Raw genomic sequence first — 19,985 nt, forward strand, 5'->3', positions numbered from 1 at the left:
CAGATTTCAGATGGCCAGGATCCACACTGTAACGTACTCACAATATGATCCACAATCATGCATTAACACACACCCAATACTATCAATGCACAATCTAGACATCCTATGTACATATTATAACGCATAATTCAGACGGCCTACATATTGGCTACAATGTGCACTGCAGGTAGCCCAAACCAAGGGCAACTATGCACACATGGAAAAGTCTACTGCACAACGGGGAAACAGCTTTGAAATGGTTTTATCATAAAATATATATATATGTTTTATTACAGAGTGCATACAGCAAGTGGCTAAGAAAGTTTTAGTAGACGGCACCTGCCTTTTAATACTTCTTTAAAGCTGCACAATTGTTGCAACCAATTGTTGCCTTGCCCTGCTCTGCAATAATGCCCTCCACTTCTTTAATCCCCCAAATATCCGATCTGCTTCTATCACGTGTCTCCCGCCTCCCCAGGTGACTCTGCCCAAGCCAGTATAACTCAGGCTGCTCCTTGATGGAAGTGAACGGATCTCGGACCTCTACCAATGAATGGATACTTACCCGGTAACACACCTTCACGAGTGAAACAGTAAGCCTATGCTTAGTTCTCCATTGTGTTACTTCTGCAGTTGTTGGTTAGGAGCCTTGCTGCAGAAGCCTGGGCCCACCAGCTTTGGGTAATAAAATTCCTTTGATGGCGGTATGATGATTTAAGGAAGGGCAAAGAAAGCACCCTGTTTAATGAAGTCTGGTCTGACAGTACTCTGAACAGCTATCCATTTCAAAAAATTTCACTACATTCCATATTCTTTATTTGACTGACCCCTGCACCTTCCAGTCATGTAACAATCCCTCTATTTTTCCAGTCCACCTGAATTTGCTTTGTCTGCAGTGTCCTTTGCTTTTGGACCAATCTGAGATGGTTGATTCTGGCTATGCAGGCAAGGAGACCTTGGCTCACGTACCATTCATGTCGGATGGGACTGTAAAGCACACTTTGATAAGACTTCCAGTAGCTATAGAGGTACATTGAAAAAACAGACAGAAAAACAAGGCATACTGCCGTACTAGCTGCAATGGACTGTTGTAAGCCACACTTTTTGATCTGGGGCATCTTGTCCTTCAGGGACAAGGAGAGATAGACTCCAGATAGAAAAATATTGCTGCAACGCTTTGTGAGTCTATCACTACCAAAGAAGGCCCAGGTCGAGGCCAACACATAATAACTGGCAAAAGCTGCCGATGATTTATCTTCCACAAGGGCACTCAGTACTGGTTTTGTGATAGAGCTTTTAGAACAAACCCAAATAAGATGGTATATAAAGAGGAGTTTGGTGAACAAGACGATTTTTGGCAATGAACATCCAATCTAATATTGTGTGGGTGCCTTGGGTAGAGCGGTGGACCAGCCCACCTGAAATGGAGTGCAGTAGACTGAAAACAGGCCCAAAGACACCTTCTTGGAGACTAGTCAGAGCCACTTCTCAATGCCAGATTGCAATACGGATGGCTGGCAGCCCCTAGAAGCAAATCCTCAGATTCCTGTCAAATGACAAAATACTGGACCCATTGTGCCTCATATAAAATGTTATTATCAACGAAAGATGAAAGCTCAAGACTATTTTCCGGGTGAATGGACACCTTTTCAACAGGTGCCCATGAGTATGGATGAACAAATGAAAATTAATACAAGTCTGCAGCAGGTGCAAGGTTTTGCAGAGCGCAGGATAAGCCACAAATTAGCTCTTCAGAATGAAGGAAATTGATGGATGGAGACTTTTCTTGCAGACTGGTAGATTTCAAGGAGCATGGGATTTGTAGCTTGAATATTCCTGAGAATTCAGAGTACTATCCTGCTAGTGACCCGGGGCACGGAAGCCACGTGTGATTCGTGTCATTCTAAGCCCAGTATGGGTGGAAAGGAACAGTCATCACCCCAAATATGGCATGGTAGCCCACCTTAGAGGAAGAACAAAGGGGCTGGACGGTCTAGCCCCTAGGTCACTTGTGCGCAGATTCCCCACAGGTCGCTGAGTCCCTAATCGGTACTTGTGATGCACGGTAAATGGAGGCGAATAGCAGCGCAGGAGTAAAAGGACAGGAAAAGAGTACAGTTAACTAATACCCTTCAACCCCCCCCCCCCCCCCCCCCACCTTTCTGACAAATTATGCCACTTAGTAAAGCAGGTCAAGCGTAAACAGACTGTTTTTTGACCTCTTCCAGGAGCCCAAACAACAAACGAGGGTCCCTGAATAAGGCAACGCAAGGAGAGGAGGTCAGGGAAGAACTATCAAAAACACGAAAAACCTCTCCTAGAACATTATAAGTCTATAGGTAATACATCCATTACTAGCATTGGTTTCGGCGATAATTGCGTCGAGGATTGCTCCCCTCTGGTGAGTTTCTTCTAGGCAATGTTGGGTCAGATTATTTTCTGTTAGTAGGTTGTTTAGGGATTGTATGAGCGGATTTTGTGTTTCGTTCCATCTAATATTGAGGTCACCCAGGATTATGTTGTTTGAGTTACCTAGAGCGCAATGGGCAATTAAATCAGAAAGGTGCATCCCAAATTCCGAGGAGTTGCCTGAGGGGTGGTACAGAAGATGGGCCAGGGTGGGCCTGGTATCGAGGATTTTAACGGTGACTGATAGACATTCAAAGGAGCTGTAAGAGCATGGAGTTGTTTCCGAGATAGTGATGTTGCTCTTGTGGATGATTGCTATACCCCGTACCCTGTTCCCTATTCTGTCTTATAGATCAATGAGATGCTAGGAGGCACCGACATGTTGAAACTGGGGTAAGAGAAATTGTTGAGCCAGGTCTCTGTGATGAAGGCAATGTCAATTTCATGGGAGAGGAAGGTTTCTGCAAAGTTCAGTTGCATGTTTGATGGCAGATCTGCAATTAAGGAGCATGCCATTGATGGGGGTCCTTCTTTGATCCTGTTCTCCGTGGGATGTGCTCTCGGAAAGCTGGCAAGGTGAGCTGAGGGTCTGGGTATTCTCGGAGGAGGATGGTTATTTCTAAATTCCGTGATTACTTCTATCTTGGATTTGGGGGAGGTATTTGCAAGGGGGTTGTAGGATGTAAATGTAAATGTAAAGTGTTTTGTAGCGCGCTCAATTACTACCGGAGTATCCTGGCTAGGTGTGTCACTTCCTGAGCAGAAAGTGGGGATGTTGTTCTTCTGGGTGTTTCGGAGCTCTTGTTGATCACCTTCGTGTTGGACCGAGGTACTGGGAACTGGGATCTGGGAGGGATGAGAGGTTCAAAGGTGAGTGGTACCTTTTCATGAATGTAATGTGAGGTAGAAAATTGCGCGATGGCGGTCAGGGAGGGATTTTGTGTCCTGGCCAGGATTGCTAAGGTTTCGTTCAGGCCTCGGATCAGAGATTCAAGCTGCATAACTAGGTGGAAGAGCCTTTGTGGCGTATTGTCCAGGGAGGGTGGGATAGTATCTGGGCCAGCATTACCCTTGGGGGAGGGGGGCGAGTCCCAGAGGGGAGGGAGGGAGTAAGGGGCAGCGTTGCTCTTGGGGGATGAGGGTGGGGCTGGGGCAGCGTTGCCCAACTGGGCTGGGGGGATGCCCAGTCGTGACCGTTGTTGGGGGAAGGGAGGGAGACCTGGTCCTGATGTTTAATGTGGGAGGAGCTGTCTGTAATGAGAAAGGGAGGGCTCGTGGGCCAACGTAGTGACTGCTCTAGTCGGGCGATGTCTCTCTCTGTGGTGGGGGGGCGGCACCTGGTTGGGTGGAGGCTGTGCGGGGGTGGTGGGGGTAAGAGGGGGGGGGGGTTGCGTTGACTCCATGAGTGAGTATGAACGTTGTTCATTGTTGGAGAAGTGCAATGGGTGTCGCTTGGTGGTGAAGAGAGGGGTATCGAAGCGGAGGAGAGAGGCTACCCGAGCCTCCTCTGTCTAGGAAGACTCATCGGGGGAGGGGTGGTGTCTCTCCAGTTAGCGCAGAGCTCATGGGGGCATTTTTTAGGTAGGGAAAGAGGGAGTCGAAGACCTCAAGGTTAACGCTCTTGGCCTGAATCAGGACAGTGCCATTGGCGTAGATGGTTATGGAGATGTTACTGCTCCTCGTCACTAGGTACGAGAGAGAAGTCATCAATTTGCGACTATGGGGGATGATGGTAGTTTTGGAGATGGAGAGATGTGTGTTTAGGATGCTGAACCAGTTGTCAGATCTATCGGTGTGGAAGATGAGGTCCATTTCTATCTGTCCTCTAGAGGTGCAATCGTAAGTGTCTACGAAGAGTGTCTCCTGGTGTTGATCAGTCTGTGTTTGAAGTTTTTCTTTGCTTTACTTGAGAGGTAGGGGGGAAATGATTGCGTAGGAGTTGGGTCCATGGGGTGTCAAGTAATTAGTTGATTGCGGGGCGGCAATTAGTTGCGTGACCCTTGTCATTATGTCACTAGGTGAGCGGGAGGTGGGGACTCTCCAAAGGGTAGTAGGGAGGGATGTCATGCGGTGGCGAGAGTGTTGACAGGTCAGGAGGGAGGGCAATGGGGGAGAGGGGGAAGCTGACGCTAGGAGGGGGAGGGAGGGAGCCATGAGAGGGGGAGGTATGCGGCGGAGAGTTCCTTAGGGCTTGGGTATTGGGGTTGATGTCGTCCTGATCTCCTCGAGCTGGGGTCGTTATCGTCAAATCACCTGAAGTTGGGGAGGGCAATGAGGGTGGCAGGGGCTCCTCTGGGAAGGGGGGGTGCGTTGACTTCATGAGTGAGTATGAACGTTGTACAATGTTGGAGAAGTGCAATGGGTGTCGCTGGGTGATGAAGAGAGAGGTATCGAAGTGGAGGAGAGGGGGGAACCGAGCCTCCTCTGTCTAGGAAGGCTCATCTCATCGGGGGGAGGGGTAGTGTCTCTCCAGTTACAGTATACAGGGCAGTAATTCCTGAACCAATTGATGCCGATAGACCAGTTCTGCTCATACAGTGTACGACTCAGTAATCCCTGAACCAGTTAATGTCAATTGATCAGATCTGCTCATACAGGATACGGCTCAGTAATCCCTGAACCAGTTGATGTTGATAGACCAGTTCTGCTCATACAGTGTACGACTCAGTAATCCCTGAACCAGTTGATCTCGAAAGGCCGTTTTTACAACGCACTACCATTACAACGCAGGCATTACCACGCATACCATTACAACGCATTGCGCTGGGGGGCGCTCTAGGATAGGGAATAAGTATAATTTTATATCCAACACCTTCCCTAGTGTCCACGGGGACTGGAGTTGGAATAGGGTTACTCCTTCCCGATCCTGGTTCACTTCCGACATCAATGAAGAAAGAAGACCTCTAAGAATGGCAGAAAGAACCTGGAGGTACAATCCCTCCACCCTCCATCGTGATCAACCCCTAGAAGCCCGCAGGTCTTACAGAATACACATTAAAAATAAAAAGTCTGCTTTCTTCTGCTCGGCTCTAGACAATGCGAAAAATCGACCCAAAGAGATTTTCAATATCATCAGAAACCAAACCTCAAAACCTATGACATCCTCAACACTAGCATCCAAAGAACGCTGCGACAACTTCGACAACTTTCTCAATGAGAAAATTGCCAGGATAGATCTTGGCTCAAAGCTCTCCCCCTCCACTGTGAACTTAGTGTCTAATAATCATGAGAGCGAAGCCTTGATGCCCACAAAATACTGGTCCTCCTTCATCCCATCCAGGAAGAAGGGATGGTTATTAATCTCCAATGCTAAATCCTCTTCCGAGGCCATCAGTGAAATAATAGGTTCCATTTAATGAGAAATTACTTTCCTATAATAACATTACAATCACTAAGTGCACCAAGCCAAATGTGTTTAAATTCTATTTATATAGCGCTTACTAACCCTGGCGAGGCGTAGTAATGCACATCCAAAGTAAACGAAGTTAGCCTTCTACAGCGCATTTCAAACGGCTCTGCAACCGAATGTACTCTTTTAGAAGGAGTACACAATTTAGATTGTGGTGTTTGAGACAACGCCAGGCTTGCAACAGTAATCGAGAACAGTTCAATTCCGGATGAACCCTACTGGAAGACTCTCGCACAAGCGTGCCCCCTTCTGATGGTGCAGGGTCTAAGCACAGAGCGCTGCGATTCCTACACTATGTTCAATGAACAGGCCCGCTGGCATGAGTGTTACCTTTCCCTCTAGACACCTGATCAGTGTCTGATAACGGAAGTACAATGCTGTGCGTTAGGCAAACCGGTACAACTGCAATCTTAGTGGTCATTCATCTGTCTTCCTTTCCAAAACACAGGCAGAAAATAACCCTCCCAATCTCCTAACCTCGGGCTGTGTAACCTAAGTGCATTTACAAAGCGAGGTCACGCGAATTCGGCCGCACTGCCTAAGCACTTTTACTCAAGGATAAGCGACGGCAGAAGGTCACTCGCCTCTGAGTCACCCAGAACACAAATGTATTCCCATTACAAAATGCATTGCCCCGACTGTACTCATTTGGGAAAGTGCACTAATGTGTGATGGAAGCTAACACGCAGCATAAACAAACAAGTTGTTTTTTTATTTTATTAAAAGGCTACAGCCGGCGTATATAAGCGTTCTGCTTTTCAAAGCCTGCCTGTTTATCGGCGACCCGCGCCACTCTGCGGTCACTGAAGTTTGAAAATTTCATCCGGCGTACCTCTAGCTGCGAGCTATTTTTATTATTATTAAAGCCTGCAGCCAGCCTGTTTATCAGCGCCGCGCGCCTCGTGAACAGCGCCGCGCGCCCCTATGCAGTCTCCCCCTGCATTCCAAAGTCAGTCACGTGAACTGTTCACGAGGCACGCGTCGCGATCCGATTTTTTCGGCCATGCTTTCTAATGCAGAAGCTCACGCGCGCGACCTAATCCTATTGGAAAATGCTGCCCGTGGCCAGCTCCTGTCTCCCTTCATTGTCGGCTGAGCCGACAGCTATAGTGCTCTCAGCGAGAGCGCACATTCGCGTGCTTTTCGCAGCGAGCCCTAAAAACTGTACACACAGAAAACCAGAAGCTGCTATCATCATTTGGTTCTACAACAGCTGCATGCGAGGCACTACATTTTTAAATAACCTTAAGCCAGAAGGCCAAAGTTATGCCATGTAACAGCGAACTAGTGCTCTCCATAATGCCTTACTCTAAAGTGGGTAAACACAGTTGTCAATGGCAAGAAATGCTGACAAAGGAAAGTAGTACAACAAGATTTCTAGAATATGTCAGACCCTCTAGGATGTGTCTGGGTACTCTTGCGCCACATGTGGTTATTGAGTGGATTTGAGACCTTGTTCTTGAGCTTCACACAGGTGATCTGGTAGCCAGTGTCTAGTTCGGACAGACCAGTTAAGGAACCACCTCAATTCAAAGTTCTCTGCATAATTTGCAGCAGTGTGCCAATAAACACTTTGAAGTTCCGCATGCGCACCAACATTATGAGGCTGTATTTTTCAAACATGTCCAGTCACAATTACATTTTTCTATTGGTGATGACACACATGGTACTGGAGAGCACAACACCCACTACAGAACAAGAACTAAAGAGTAAGGCACAGATCTATAATGCCATCACTATAAAGGCTAGGAGGACAGATCAAACTGTTGAGGATTAAGATGACCGACTGCAGCCAGCAGGACACCGCTCACATGGCGGGTGTGAATGAGAACGTCACCCCGAGGCTGCAGAGGGCATATACATGCACCTTTACAGAGAATGTCAGGGACATCATAGGCTAACCACATATGAAAACAATTCAAGTTGAGGTAATTATATTTACAATTACTCTTTTGTATTCAAACACAGGAAGAGCATGTTTTGATAGGAATGAAACAACACAAGTCTCTGAGCATTGAGCTAATACAGCATAAAAGAAAGGCCCAGCACATGGGTTGATTAGAGCAGTGACAGGTAGTAGAGAGACATGATCTTGTCGTAGGGCAGTAGGAGCTCTCCCTCTTGCCTGCTCTTTTCTCTGAGTACCCTACTCCCTCCCTCCCTTTCCCCTAGCACAGGTTAGAGTAGAAACAGCCCTGCGGGACAGATTAAAGATCATGACAGAAAGGCAACTATTTTATGATTTCTACCAAGCCTAGTCTGAAACAATAACAAGTGCTGCATTGAGAGCATACTTGTAAACATGAACGGGCCTCAAAACTGAAATGAAAATCTATGAGCAATAAAAACAAACTCACAACCAACGGGCGGGAATACATCGTTTTGTGTAATCACTTAATTCAGAGACATGTTTTTTACATCAGCCATGACAGTTTTTTCTGCCTGTTATTTGCTACAACTGAAAACAGAGATCACACAAAAACATTTGATAAAAGCCCTCTACATTACAAATAAATGAATCTTACACTTCAATCGGTTTTAATTAATTTGAAATAAAGGGTGTGGACATCTTGTACATTGAATTCGATTAACGACAACTTGCAAAGCATTCCCCACCCAGCAAAGCATCAGGTTAGGGTGAGCTCACTGCAGTCAATGTAGTATGATTTCAAATCAAGACTGTACTTTTAGTACCAATTTTGACTTGAGGTTGCCACTTTCTAGACAGGTCTACCGATTACCAATTTTAGTGTCTGATGCTCTGGCTTTTCAAGAGGCCTCTGCAATTAACCGCACCGCTGGCAGAGAAACAGATAAAAACAATGTCCGGGACTGCAGTCAGGGATTAAATGCATCAAGCGTCCCTAGAAAGTGAACTGCAGAGTTTGTTTGCATTTGAGAGAAAGGCAGGGCACTGAGGGGAGGGGCAGTGAAGAGAGAAGCAGCTTTAATGATTTATTCTTCATGCCTGTTGAAAATCACAAGGGATAGATTGAGTGTAAGGCAAAGTGACTGGTATATATGTAAAGTTCTTTGCTTTTAATTTCGGGGACAGGGATTGTCTGTATCATAAGTGTGTTTGAGTAACAACCTATGAGGTTTTTTACCTCATGAACCGAAGGACAGTAAAGCATGGAGCAGCTTGCTACATGTCTGACCACCACCATTAGGGGCCTCTGTCTATTGTTGCAATATTTTATACCAACCGTCAAGCCACGCGACTATCTGCCCCAGGTACGGTTGGCGCTTTTGTCTTTCTATTATTTACAATTTGTTGTTTATTAGTCATGCGGTAATTTAAACCCTTTTCTATTGTACCAATACAAATCCAACGTTCCTGTGATGTGCTTAAAAAACTAAAAAGTCAGACTCACGGTGCGGCGCAGTATAGTGCACGAATCACTCACCGAAAGCAAACACCTCTGAAGCCCTGAGGTGCATCCTCCTCAACATGCGCTCCATGCACAGGCACACTGTGGAAATCTGGGACCTCCTCGAAACCCTCTCGCCAGACGTCACCTTCTTTACAGAAACCTTGACCAACGCCTCTTCCACCCGACATCACCACTGCCATCCCAGACGGATACAAGATCCAGAGGAAGGACCACCCCAACCACCCAAGAGTAGGACTCACCATCGTACACAAGATCTCCCTCGAACTCTTCACCTCCACCACGAAGGACTCCTTCCCCACCATCTAACACTTTCACTTCCAGATCCAGACCAGCCCTAGTACCACACTCCACGGCACTCTCGCCAACAGACCCCCGGCCCGGCGCTTGATCGCTACTACCGTTGCCGACCTCATCGCACCCCATGCCATCGCCTCCATGAATTACATACTCGTCGGAGACCTAAACTTCAACCTCGACAACCCCAGCGACCCCAACTCCACCATCCTCCTGGACCTCGCCAACATTGGACTGAAACAGCTCGTCAGCATACCCACCCACAAGGCAGGACACATCCTCAACCCCATCTTCCAGGAGCTAACAACATCCACTTCAGCCACATGACGCAACCCCCATGGACAGACCCCACTGCGTACACTGCCAGGTTGACAAGCCCACGCCGCCCAAACCTGCATCGCGCCCCCCACGAAGGAACTGCAGCAAACTCAATGAGGAACAACTCAACTCCCCTCTCAACTGCGACGCCCCCACCACCTTGACTGACACCAACCTTCCAGCCAAAGGACTCCACAGATGGATCTCCAACTGCGCAGACAAGCTTGCACCCCTACACAACCTCGACAGACAGCGTCCCAGGAAACCCACCTGGATGACCGCCGACCTCCAAGAATCCAGACGCACCTGCAGACGTCTCGAGAAGAACTGGAGAAACAGCAAAACATTCAAAACAAGATCCTCGCCAACGCCTGCAACTCCAAGCAACTTTTCAGCGTCATCCAGGAACTCACCATGACCCCCATCGAAACCAGACATCACCCCTTCCCAGGACCTCTGCAAAAAGCTCGGATCCTACTCCTAACTAAAAATCAAGGGACTCTACGACAACTTAAACAACCAGACACCCAACCCCGAAACCACTTCCTTCTCCAGCAACGCCATCCAGCCCACCATCACCTCCTGGACCCCAGTCACCACCGAAGACACCACTTCGACCATGAAAGGCATCCACTCAGGAGCCCCCACGTACCCCTGCCCCCTGCACATTTTCCACAGAGCCGCTACCACCAGTGCTCCCGAACTACAACGCACCATCAATGCCACCTTCAAGACCATCATCTTTCCCGACAACTGGAAACACGCAAAAGTCAGACCCATGCCCAAGAAGCCCTCAGCAGACACCACCGACCTAAAGAACTACAGACCCATCTCCCTCCTCCCCTCCGCAGCCAAAGTCACAGAGAAGACCGCCAATGCACAACTAACCAAATTAATCGAAGAAAACTCCATCCTCGACATGTCAAAATCCGGATTCCGCAGCAACCACAGCACCAAGACCGCTCTACTCGCCGCCACAGACAACATGCCCACCCTCCTCGACCACGGACACACTGCTGCCCTGATTCTACTTGACGTCTCTGCAGCGTTCAACACCGACTCCCACCGCATACTCACCGCCAGACCCACCATGCCGGCATACAAGGAACCGCCTTTGACTGGATCCACTCGTTCCTCACCGGCAGAACCCAAAGAATCAGACTGCCACCTCTTCAAACCCAAGGAAATCAACTGTGGAGTGCCTCAAGGATCGTTACTCAGCCCCTGGCTCTTTTCAACATCTACATGGCCCCCCTCGCCGCCATCATCAGACAGCACGGACTCAGCCTAGTATCCTACGCCGACAACACCCAGCTCAGGGACCCAATCACCACCAGACTCAACTTCCAGAAAGGAATGAAGTACGCTGCATCCTGGATGAGCAGAAACCGCCTGAAGCTCAACTCGGAGAAGACAGAGTTCTCGTCCTTGGACCCTCCCCCTCGGCATGGGACAACACCTGGTGGCCCACCGCCCTCGGCAGCCCCTCCACCCCCACGAACCACGCCTAAAAACTCAGCATCGTACTCGACTCCTCCCTCTCCATGACCCGACAGGCCAACGCCGTCGCCTCCAGCTGCTTCGACAACCTTCGAATCCTTGGAAAAACCTTCAAGTGGATTCCCCCCGAATCAAGGAAGGCTGTTACCCAAGCACTCATAACCAGCAAACTGGACTATGGAAATGCACTCTACGCCGGGATCAACAAGTCTCTGCTTCGCAAGCTCCAGACCATACAAAGCACCGCAGCCAGACTTGTCCTCGGCATTCCTCGACACGAACACACCACACAACACCTATGGAACCTCCACTGGCTCCCCATTGAGAAGAGAGTCACTTTCAAGATACTCACTCACACCTACAAATGCCTCCACAACACCGGACCCCATTACCTCAACAAGAGAATCTCCTTCCACATACCCATGAGAAACCTCCGATCCGCGAACTCGCCGATACCCCGCTCATCAGCAGAGCCAGAACAGGTGGAAGAACCTGCTCCTACATTGCATGCAAGACATGAAGCGAGCCCCCCCCCATCAACATCAGCTTACCCCCCTCCCTGAATATCTTCAGGAAGACACTCAAGACCTGGCTCTTCGACTGAACAGAGCTGCTAACCCCCCCCCCCACGGCGCCTTGAGATCCTCATGGGTGAGTAGCACGCTTACATTTTCCCCCGACTGATTGATCACAAACGGGAATATGTGGCGAAGCAACATGCGTGAGGCAACGTCACTGCGGTACGTAATAAGTCAACATACGTGAGAGACAAGCACCAATGAGCATGCATCTCCAGGTTGCTAGGCAATAATTGGCATGGTGATAACATTGTGAAGTGCTTGAGGCAACGTAACAAGACAAAGTAAGCGAAAGACTAGCACCATTGTGTGCCTATAGATTATGTATTATTTTCACATCGTCCACAAGAACCACTGTTTTGTAAATATATTGTATGCCCAGGTTACCTGTGCGTAGGGTTGTCCTTTTTTAAATATAAATAAAAAAATGAAAAGGTTTCCCATGCCTCTTCTTAGTACAACTAGGTGTTAGGAAGCAAACCTACTGCTCTATTAAAAGTGTATTATTTTTTGTATTTACATTTTTATTGCAAGCTTGTCTGTCATGTTTAGGTTGTAGCGTAATTTCTTTTTGCAGCATGTGCTTGCAATAAAAATTAAAAATAAATGTAACCACTACAACAGCTTGCGAAGCCCAGACCTACTGGTCTTGCAAAGGCTTGCGGTTGGTGTGTGACCAGAACATCCGTCAGCCACTACCCCTTGTGTCATGTGTCTGTTCAGGACATGCCTTATGGAGCGTCATGATGTAATTTATAGTGATACTATCACAGTGACGCATGTGATGTGATATAATTTCCAGTGATGTCATCATTATGCTAATTAGTAAATTCAAATCTTGAATTTTCCTGCCTCTTGTTGTTCATAGAATTTTGGCAAGTATGAATCTTGCGAGTGGAGGCCTTGAGGAGTTCTATCGACACCACACTTGTAGCATTCTTTCCTCTACTGTGTGGTCAAATATTTTACCCTCTAGCCTTACAAATAGATCACTTCCATTTCCCTACCACCCAAACGCTTATTTCGGGTCCTGTGCAATCACTTTTCTTGATGTCGCCCCCACCCAATCCACACATGGTTTGGTTTTTGTTTTTTCCCTTCCTGAGCCCTAACCCTAACTTCTAAAGTCCACATATGCATAACCACGGAACTAACCAATGCACCAAACGTCCAGCTACTTGCTAAGAAATCACAAATGTACAAGCAAACTTGCCCCAGCAGATGCCCATGTCAAATCTTGTTCTCCCGCTAATCGTCAATCCAAAATCTTTCCATGTCCCATCTGAACAGCATGTGAAACAGCTTCGAGATAGGCAATTTTATGGGCAAAACTTTTTGCTGACACATAGCGTTAATTCGGCATTACACCAGTATTTCTGTGTCAGGCTTTTCAAGTTGGATTTTGAAACTGAATGCTTTCATGCTTCTGCTGCAAAGTTATTTTAGATATACAAAACTAAATGACATTTGCAGAATGTGAACCAATGTATGGTGTCATTTTCAATGTGTTATAATTTACACATGATCTAAACTAAGAAAATGTAGAACTCCAAATTGTTGTTGTAGCACTTTACAACACCCACCCCCCCCCCCCCCCCATTGAGTAAATAATGGGACACCGGAGAAAGTGCCATAATCTCACCTGTATGCCAGCGTCATGCACTCGAAGAGCTTCGTCAGAGAGGCATCAATGTTCAAGCACCCGCCGCGGTTGCCTGGTCCATATCGGTAAGTCTGGCAGGTGCGCTCATTCACGGTGTCGAAGTCATACTCCCCGGCGCCTTTCTTGCCCGGCCAGGCGGGCTCTGGCCCAAGCTCCACCAGTGCCCGCTCGGACAGTGCCATTACCACTGATTCTGGTGCCACATCATCGTCGTCATCATCATCCTCTTCGACACCACCTGCTGCTAAGGCACGGTCTGCATGTGGTTCAGAGACCATGAAGTGGCCGCTGTGGATGATCTGGGGACGGGACATAGTGGCAAGGCACACCGCAGGGAGGTCACGAGTCCTAATGTTGTAAAATAGAGCTTATTGAGCATCAAAGTAAAGCGACTTGATTTTCGCTAAGGCTAACAATATGCTTGAAGACCATTTCAAATATCCAGCAGACAAACATGAGAAAAACAGACTTGAAAAAGCCCTAAAGATTTTTTATATTTCCATTCAGGCTAATTGTCAGGGGGGGGCTTCAAAATTACTTAACTCCAGACCTTTCTGAAGGCTATGGCCTTCAAAATTACTTAACTCCAGACCTTACCTCTTGCCTCAGAAACTCTACAGCAACAGTCCTACCAAAACCGTCACCTTGAAACCTATTAAAACTACTAGTATTATTCGTGTCCCGAACACCAACACAACCTCAAGCCCCAGAACCTCAAATCTATTCCAACCCTTTTACCTATCCTACTTCCTGCTCGACAGCAGCAACCCTGCCTCCTGCCCTACAGCATCCTCACAATAGACACAGCACTAACGTGTACCAAAGAGACTCCTGTCTCCTACTCCAGACCATCAATCCTACCTCCTTCCCTGAATGTCAAACCTATTATAACCCTGCCTTAGAGCAGCCTCACGATACACACAGCACTAACGTGTACCAAAGAGACTTATTCCTGTCTTCTACTCCAAACGATCACCCCTACCCCTACCCACTTCCCTGCATCTCACACCTAATATTATTATATAACCCTGCCTCCTGCTTTAGTTTTCCAGCCATGTCTCATATGCCTGGACCACCAGATCTATAGGTCTGTTGCCTGCATTAAATTCCCCTCACTTTCAGCTACAGACTCCAAGCACTGACACTCTACTACCACCCTACCTCATGCCTCGTTATCCCAACCTAATTTCCTGCTCCACTGTAGCAACCCTGCCGCAGAGCAGCCTCGCAATATAATCAGCACTAACTTGTACCAAGGACTTATTCCTGTCTCCTACTCCAGACCATCAACTTTCCTGCATCTGAAGCCTACAATTACTATTACAGCCCTGCCTCCTGCCCCAGATTCCCAGACATGCCTCATGCCCTAACTCTGCCTGGTGCACCAGATCTGCAGCCCTACTCTCAGCATTCACTTTCAGCTACAGCCCCCCAGGCACTCACACACTGACCCCATCTTCCCTGTGACCCAAACCTGCCTCCTCAACAAAGCCAGCCCCTTACCTCCTGCTGTTACAGACTCTAGCCTGGATTGTGTGTTTCCACCTTACCTCCTGCCCATAAGCCTGAGATCCAACTCTGGAAAGGCGCCCTTCTCTGTTCCTGCGGGGCCTAGGGGGCTCCCGGGCCCACCGCCTTCTCCACGGGGCACAGCTCTGCCCACAGCAGAGGGTCTACCACGGGTCCATCTGGGAGGAAGGAGCAGCTGTGCCACGGGCAGGTCACGTGATTACGTCACATGGCGTCGGTGCGCATGCCCAGGCAGTAGACTTCGTGACGAGCCTTCAAGGCTATACTGCGCATGCGTCGAGGCAGGACACTACAAATGTGCACGGCCTAGTCGGGGACAGTTCTGTTCTCAGTGCGCATGCGCACAAGTTAAACTGCACGATGTTAGTATGCATGAGCTTCGGAATGCAGTCGCACAACCGTACTGTACTATTATTAGGTTGCGGCACAATTATTATTATTTATTTATATTGCAATTTGATATAGCGCGCGACACGACTTGAAGGTATTGGAGCGCTTTTACAATACACAGGGCACTTTCAGCCACTTCATGCCAAGTATCACTCATCAGGGGTCAGACGAACGCATTTTAGTGCTGGTTTCCGCATCACCGCACTATAAATGCTATAGTCATGCATTATGCCACCCCTTTATGAGAGGCTACATTTAAGCATCAAGATCGCTGCGCTATGCAAGCCAACATTTTAGAAGAGGAAAGCAGGGGCGGCTCTAGGCTCATGGTGGCCCTGGGCAGGGAGCGTAAGTAGGGGGCCCTGGAAGAGGGGGTCCGGGCGGGGCAGAGCGCGGAGGCCAGTGAAGAGGGGGGTCAGGGTGTTTGGAAGTGGAACAGAGCCGGAAGCCACCAAATCCCTGCCAGGGGCCGCCACGCACATATGTATCCATCCTCAGAGGATTATTATATTAAGGATATATATTGGTGTGGTGGCCCCTGGGGTTTGGTGGCCCTGTGCAGGTGCACAGCTTGCACATGCCTAAGGCCGCCCCTGAGGAAAGTGTGAGATTTATAAAATAAATACAAAAATCGAGAGAATATTGTAGAGGTGTAATTCCTCCAATGAAGACAGGACACTGTGTCTTATAAACTGGGGGGTATATTCATATAAAATTCTTATTCCACGGAGAGCGCCGAGCTGCTTCCACTCAGCTCTGCTCCGGCGCCCGAACTGGCGCCCTTCGCGGGCGACCCAAAATGGCCGCCGCGTTCACGCTACGTGGTGACGTAGCACGAACACTGAAACGCCAACACTACATATCTCCCCCTTTTTGTATCACATGAATAAAGCAGTCTTGGGGTTTATTGTCCATCCCCCATCTCAAAGTCCCGGAACCTGGACGGTCTCACAATCATTCGCCCCCCTCTCGTGCATCTTACCGGGGTGGACATTGCTTCTCTCCCGCTGGCCGGCACGGACCCATTTTTTCTACCTTCTTGCGTACCCGGACTCTCTCTGCACCTCAGATCTCCCCTTTCTCGTCTTTGTGTCTCTGCTCTGGGGTATCACCGCCTCCTTGCTCCAACACCGGATCCGCACCCTCTGTGTCTCCTTCCGGGCCAGAGGCCTCGTTCGCTGAGGTACTCTGATCTGTCTCTCTTTGTTCCCCCTCTTCCGGAGTCCATTGTAAAATCTTGTTGCATCGAGCCATGCGATCCTGGGACCACACATTGCCATCACTCAACATTGCCGCTCGATCATAAACCTCTTTAACTTGGAGGGGCCTGCTGTATTTGCTGTCTCCCTTTTTCTGCAACACAGCCAGCTTGACCCTTACCCATTGTCCTTCTTCCAATGCCGTGTCTTTTACGTTCTTCCTTTTGTTATAATGTTCTGTATATATTGTTTGAGCTTTTTCCAGGTTCCTTTGTACTACTGCCGGAGACCATTTGCTCATCACAGTCTTTTCCTTCCACGCCAGATTGTCCTTGGTAAAGGGATCTCTGCTCCTGAGAATCTGGAAGGGGCTGTACCCCGTGCTTGTAGGCGTGATGCGGTAGGCCTAAATCATGTGTAGGATATCCTTCTGCCAGTCCTTTCCTATCATGATGGCTGCTTGGATGGACCCCATTAGTACTCTATTAAATCGTTCCACTTGTCCATTTCCCACAGGATGATATATGGATGTATGTTTTGAGATGATTCCATTCCTCTCCATGTATTTGAGCCATTTTTCTGAGGTAAATTGGGGGCCATTGTCGCTCAGTATGGACTTGGGAATGCCTTCCCTGAGGAAAGTTGCCGTGAGGAACCTAAGTACGGTTCAGTATCCATCTCCTCTTGGACCTGAACTTCTGGCCACTTAGAGTATCGGTCTACTACGACGCACAGGTATTTTGGAGTACCTTGCTCATCCAATATTGGTCCCAGTATATCAATGGAGAGTTCCTCCCAAGGGTTCTTCAAGGTAGCGAAACTTCCTAAAGCCGGCCTCAGTGGTGTCATAGTTTTGTCAGCACGCTGGCATTGGTCACACTCTCTCACATGGCGTTCAGTCTGTATGTCCATGCCAGGCCACCAGTATCCTTGTTTGGCCCTCAGTTTGGTTTTTCCAATACCCAGATGGCCTTCATGCAGTATCGCCAATGGCCTCGGGATTAGTCCCTCCGGGGGTACCACCCCTCGGTATACAAACACGCCTTTGTCATCCAGGGATAGCTCCTCTCTCACCTCATAGTATTTCCTCAGGTTCCTATTTAGATGTCTTTTTTCGGGCAAACCTCCCACAATGTGTTCAACCACTTCTTGGATGTTTCTGTCCGCCCGGTACGCATCTTTCCACTCTTGATTGCTTATCACCTTCTACGGGTCTTCCATCAATGCCACCATTTCTACACTCACTTCCTTTTTATCACCTGCGTTCTCCATTGCTGCAGCCCTGCTCAGGTAGTCAGCCACCTTGTTCCTGCTGCCCGGGATGTATTCCACGTCATAGCGGTAATCCAACAATTTGAGGGTCATCTTTGAAACTCTGGGCGTTGCGTTCGCATGTCCAGTGGATGTGAGAACTCTTACCAAAGGTTTATGGTCCGTTCTGATTTTGAACCTCGTGCCCCACAAGAACTGACGGAATCTGCCCATGGCCCATACTACCGCAAGCATTTCCTTTTCGATAACACTGAATTTCTTTTCCGTGTCTCTCAGGGCTCTGGATGCGAAGGTTAGTGTCTCCATTACTCCTCCGCCCCTGTCTTGCATAAGGACAGCTCCCAGCCCTTTGTCGCTGGCATCCGTCGTTAGCACCGTATGACCCTGTGGATCATATCCTTGAAGGGGTATGGCCTGTACCACATCTCCTTTGATACAATCAAACTCCTTCTGTGTCTCCTCCATCCATGCAAATGCTGTTTTCTCTCTCGTCAGCTGCCTCATGTGGTGGGTATGGGTGGCGAAATGTTGTACGAACTTGCTGTAGTACTCAGCCATCCCTAAGAAGGACCGTACTTCTTCCTTGTTGGAGGGGGGTGGCGCATCGCATATTGCTCTTACGTTCTCTTTCTTTGGGGTGATGCCGAGTTCACTGATTTCGTGTCCCAGGTAGGTGACAGAAGCCATACCTAGGCGACACTTTTCCCACTCTGCAGTCAATCCTTTATCTTCTAGCACATTCAATACTTTGGCTAACTTGGTGTCGTGGTCTCGTTGGTCCTTGCCCATCACGAGGATGTCATCTTGGAAGTATTGGATCCCTTCCACATCTTTGAAGAGGCGGTGCATGAGCTTCTGGAAGACGGCCGCCGCGGACGCGAGACCAAACGGCATTCTGCAAAATTGGTAACACCCAAAGGGAGTTATGAATGACGTCAACTTCCTACTCTCCAGGTGTAATGCTATCTGGTGGTACGCCAACGTTAGATCAATTGTGGAGTACCACTTTTTTCCTTTCGTCTTCGCCATCATTTCCTTAATGCGGGGCAGCGGGAACTTCTCCACTACTATGCATTTGTTTAGTTCCCACAGATCCACACACAACCGGACCTTGCCATTGGGTTTCATGACTACCACTAGGGGCGCAAGCCACTCCGCGCATGTGATGGGTTCTATTATCCCATTCCTCTCCAGTTCACATAGTTCCAGTTGCACAGCTTCCCTCACTGCGATCGGTACATTCCTCACCTTGTGTGATACCGGCTTGGCATCCCTCTTGAGGATGATCTTGTGGGAGAATTTTCCAATCTCCTGACCTTTCCGCCAAACACTTTCGGGAAGTCACCTTTCCATTTCTCCAGGTCTGGCCATTGTTCCGGCGCCGTCATCAGCACCTGTACTGCTCCTCCAAAGATCACCTTGATGCCCAGGTCTCTCTGATCCATCCATCCTAGGACTGACAGGCCCTTTTCCGCTAGGTATAATGTACAATCAGCGCTGCGTCCCTGGAATTAAAATTTCAACAGTCTATAACCCACTATTGGGATGCGGTCTCCGAGGTACGTGACTGGTCTGATGTCTGGTGGTTCCAACTGCGGACCCAGTGTGGGCGTGAACTTCTCGGCCCATACCGTTCTCTGGACTATCATGTATGGTGATCCTGAGTCCGCCACAATGCTTATCATCACTCCACCTATTAGCATGTCCAATAATGGTTTGTTCGACCTCCTGGTGCCCACGCTTAGGACTTGATCCTCTATGCATAGCACCTTGTCCTCTTCCTCCTGACCTCTTCCTTCCATGCACTCATGGTCTTGGTCTATATATTTCACTGTGTTGCGGGCTGCTTTCCTTCGGCATACCTTTTCGTAATGCCCTATTATGCCACAGAACATGCACTTGGCTCGGAATGCTGGGCATTTCTTGTCATGTGCTTCGTGAGCCACACTTCCACAACGTTAGCAGGGATTCTTGATTCCTTTCGTCTGCTTCCCTTGTGATCCCGGCTTCCCCGGCCATCTGTTGGCTCCTCTGTATGTCGCGCCCATG

At 48.6% G+C, this 19,985-nt stretch overlaps 1 protein-coding gene across 1 annotated transcript in view; it reads right to left on the reverse strand.

Annotated features, from left to right (window-relative positions):
* Positions 1-15,281, reverse strand: part of LOC147736527 (MLX-interacting protein-like) — a 172,934-nt gene extending 157,653 nt beyond the window's left edge. The window contains exons 1-2 of the mRNA XM_086953266.1: positions 15,096-15,281; positions 13,525-13,893 (exon numbers count right to left, since the gene is read on the reverse strand). Of these exons, the coding sequence (XP_086809392.1) occupies positions 13,525-13,893; positions 15,096-15,106 (380 nt within the window). The 5' untranslated portion in view covers positions 15,107-15,281. The remainder of the gene's footprint in view (positions 1-13,524; positions 13,894-15,095) is intronic.
* Positions 15,282-19,985: the final 4,704 nt, after the last annotated feature.

This window comes from Lissotriton vulgaris, chromosome 1_2 (assembly GCF_964263255.1).
Source record: "Lissotriton vulgaris chromosome 1_2, aLisVul1.2, whole genome shotgun sequence".
In the NCBI taxonomy this organism is placed as follows: Eukaryota; Metazoa; Chordata; class Amphibia; order Caudata; family Salamandridae; genus Lissotriton; species Lissotriton vulgaris.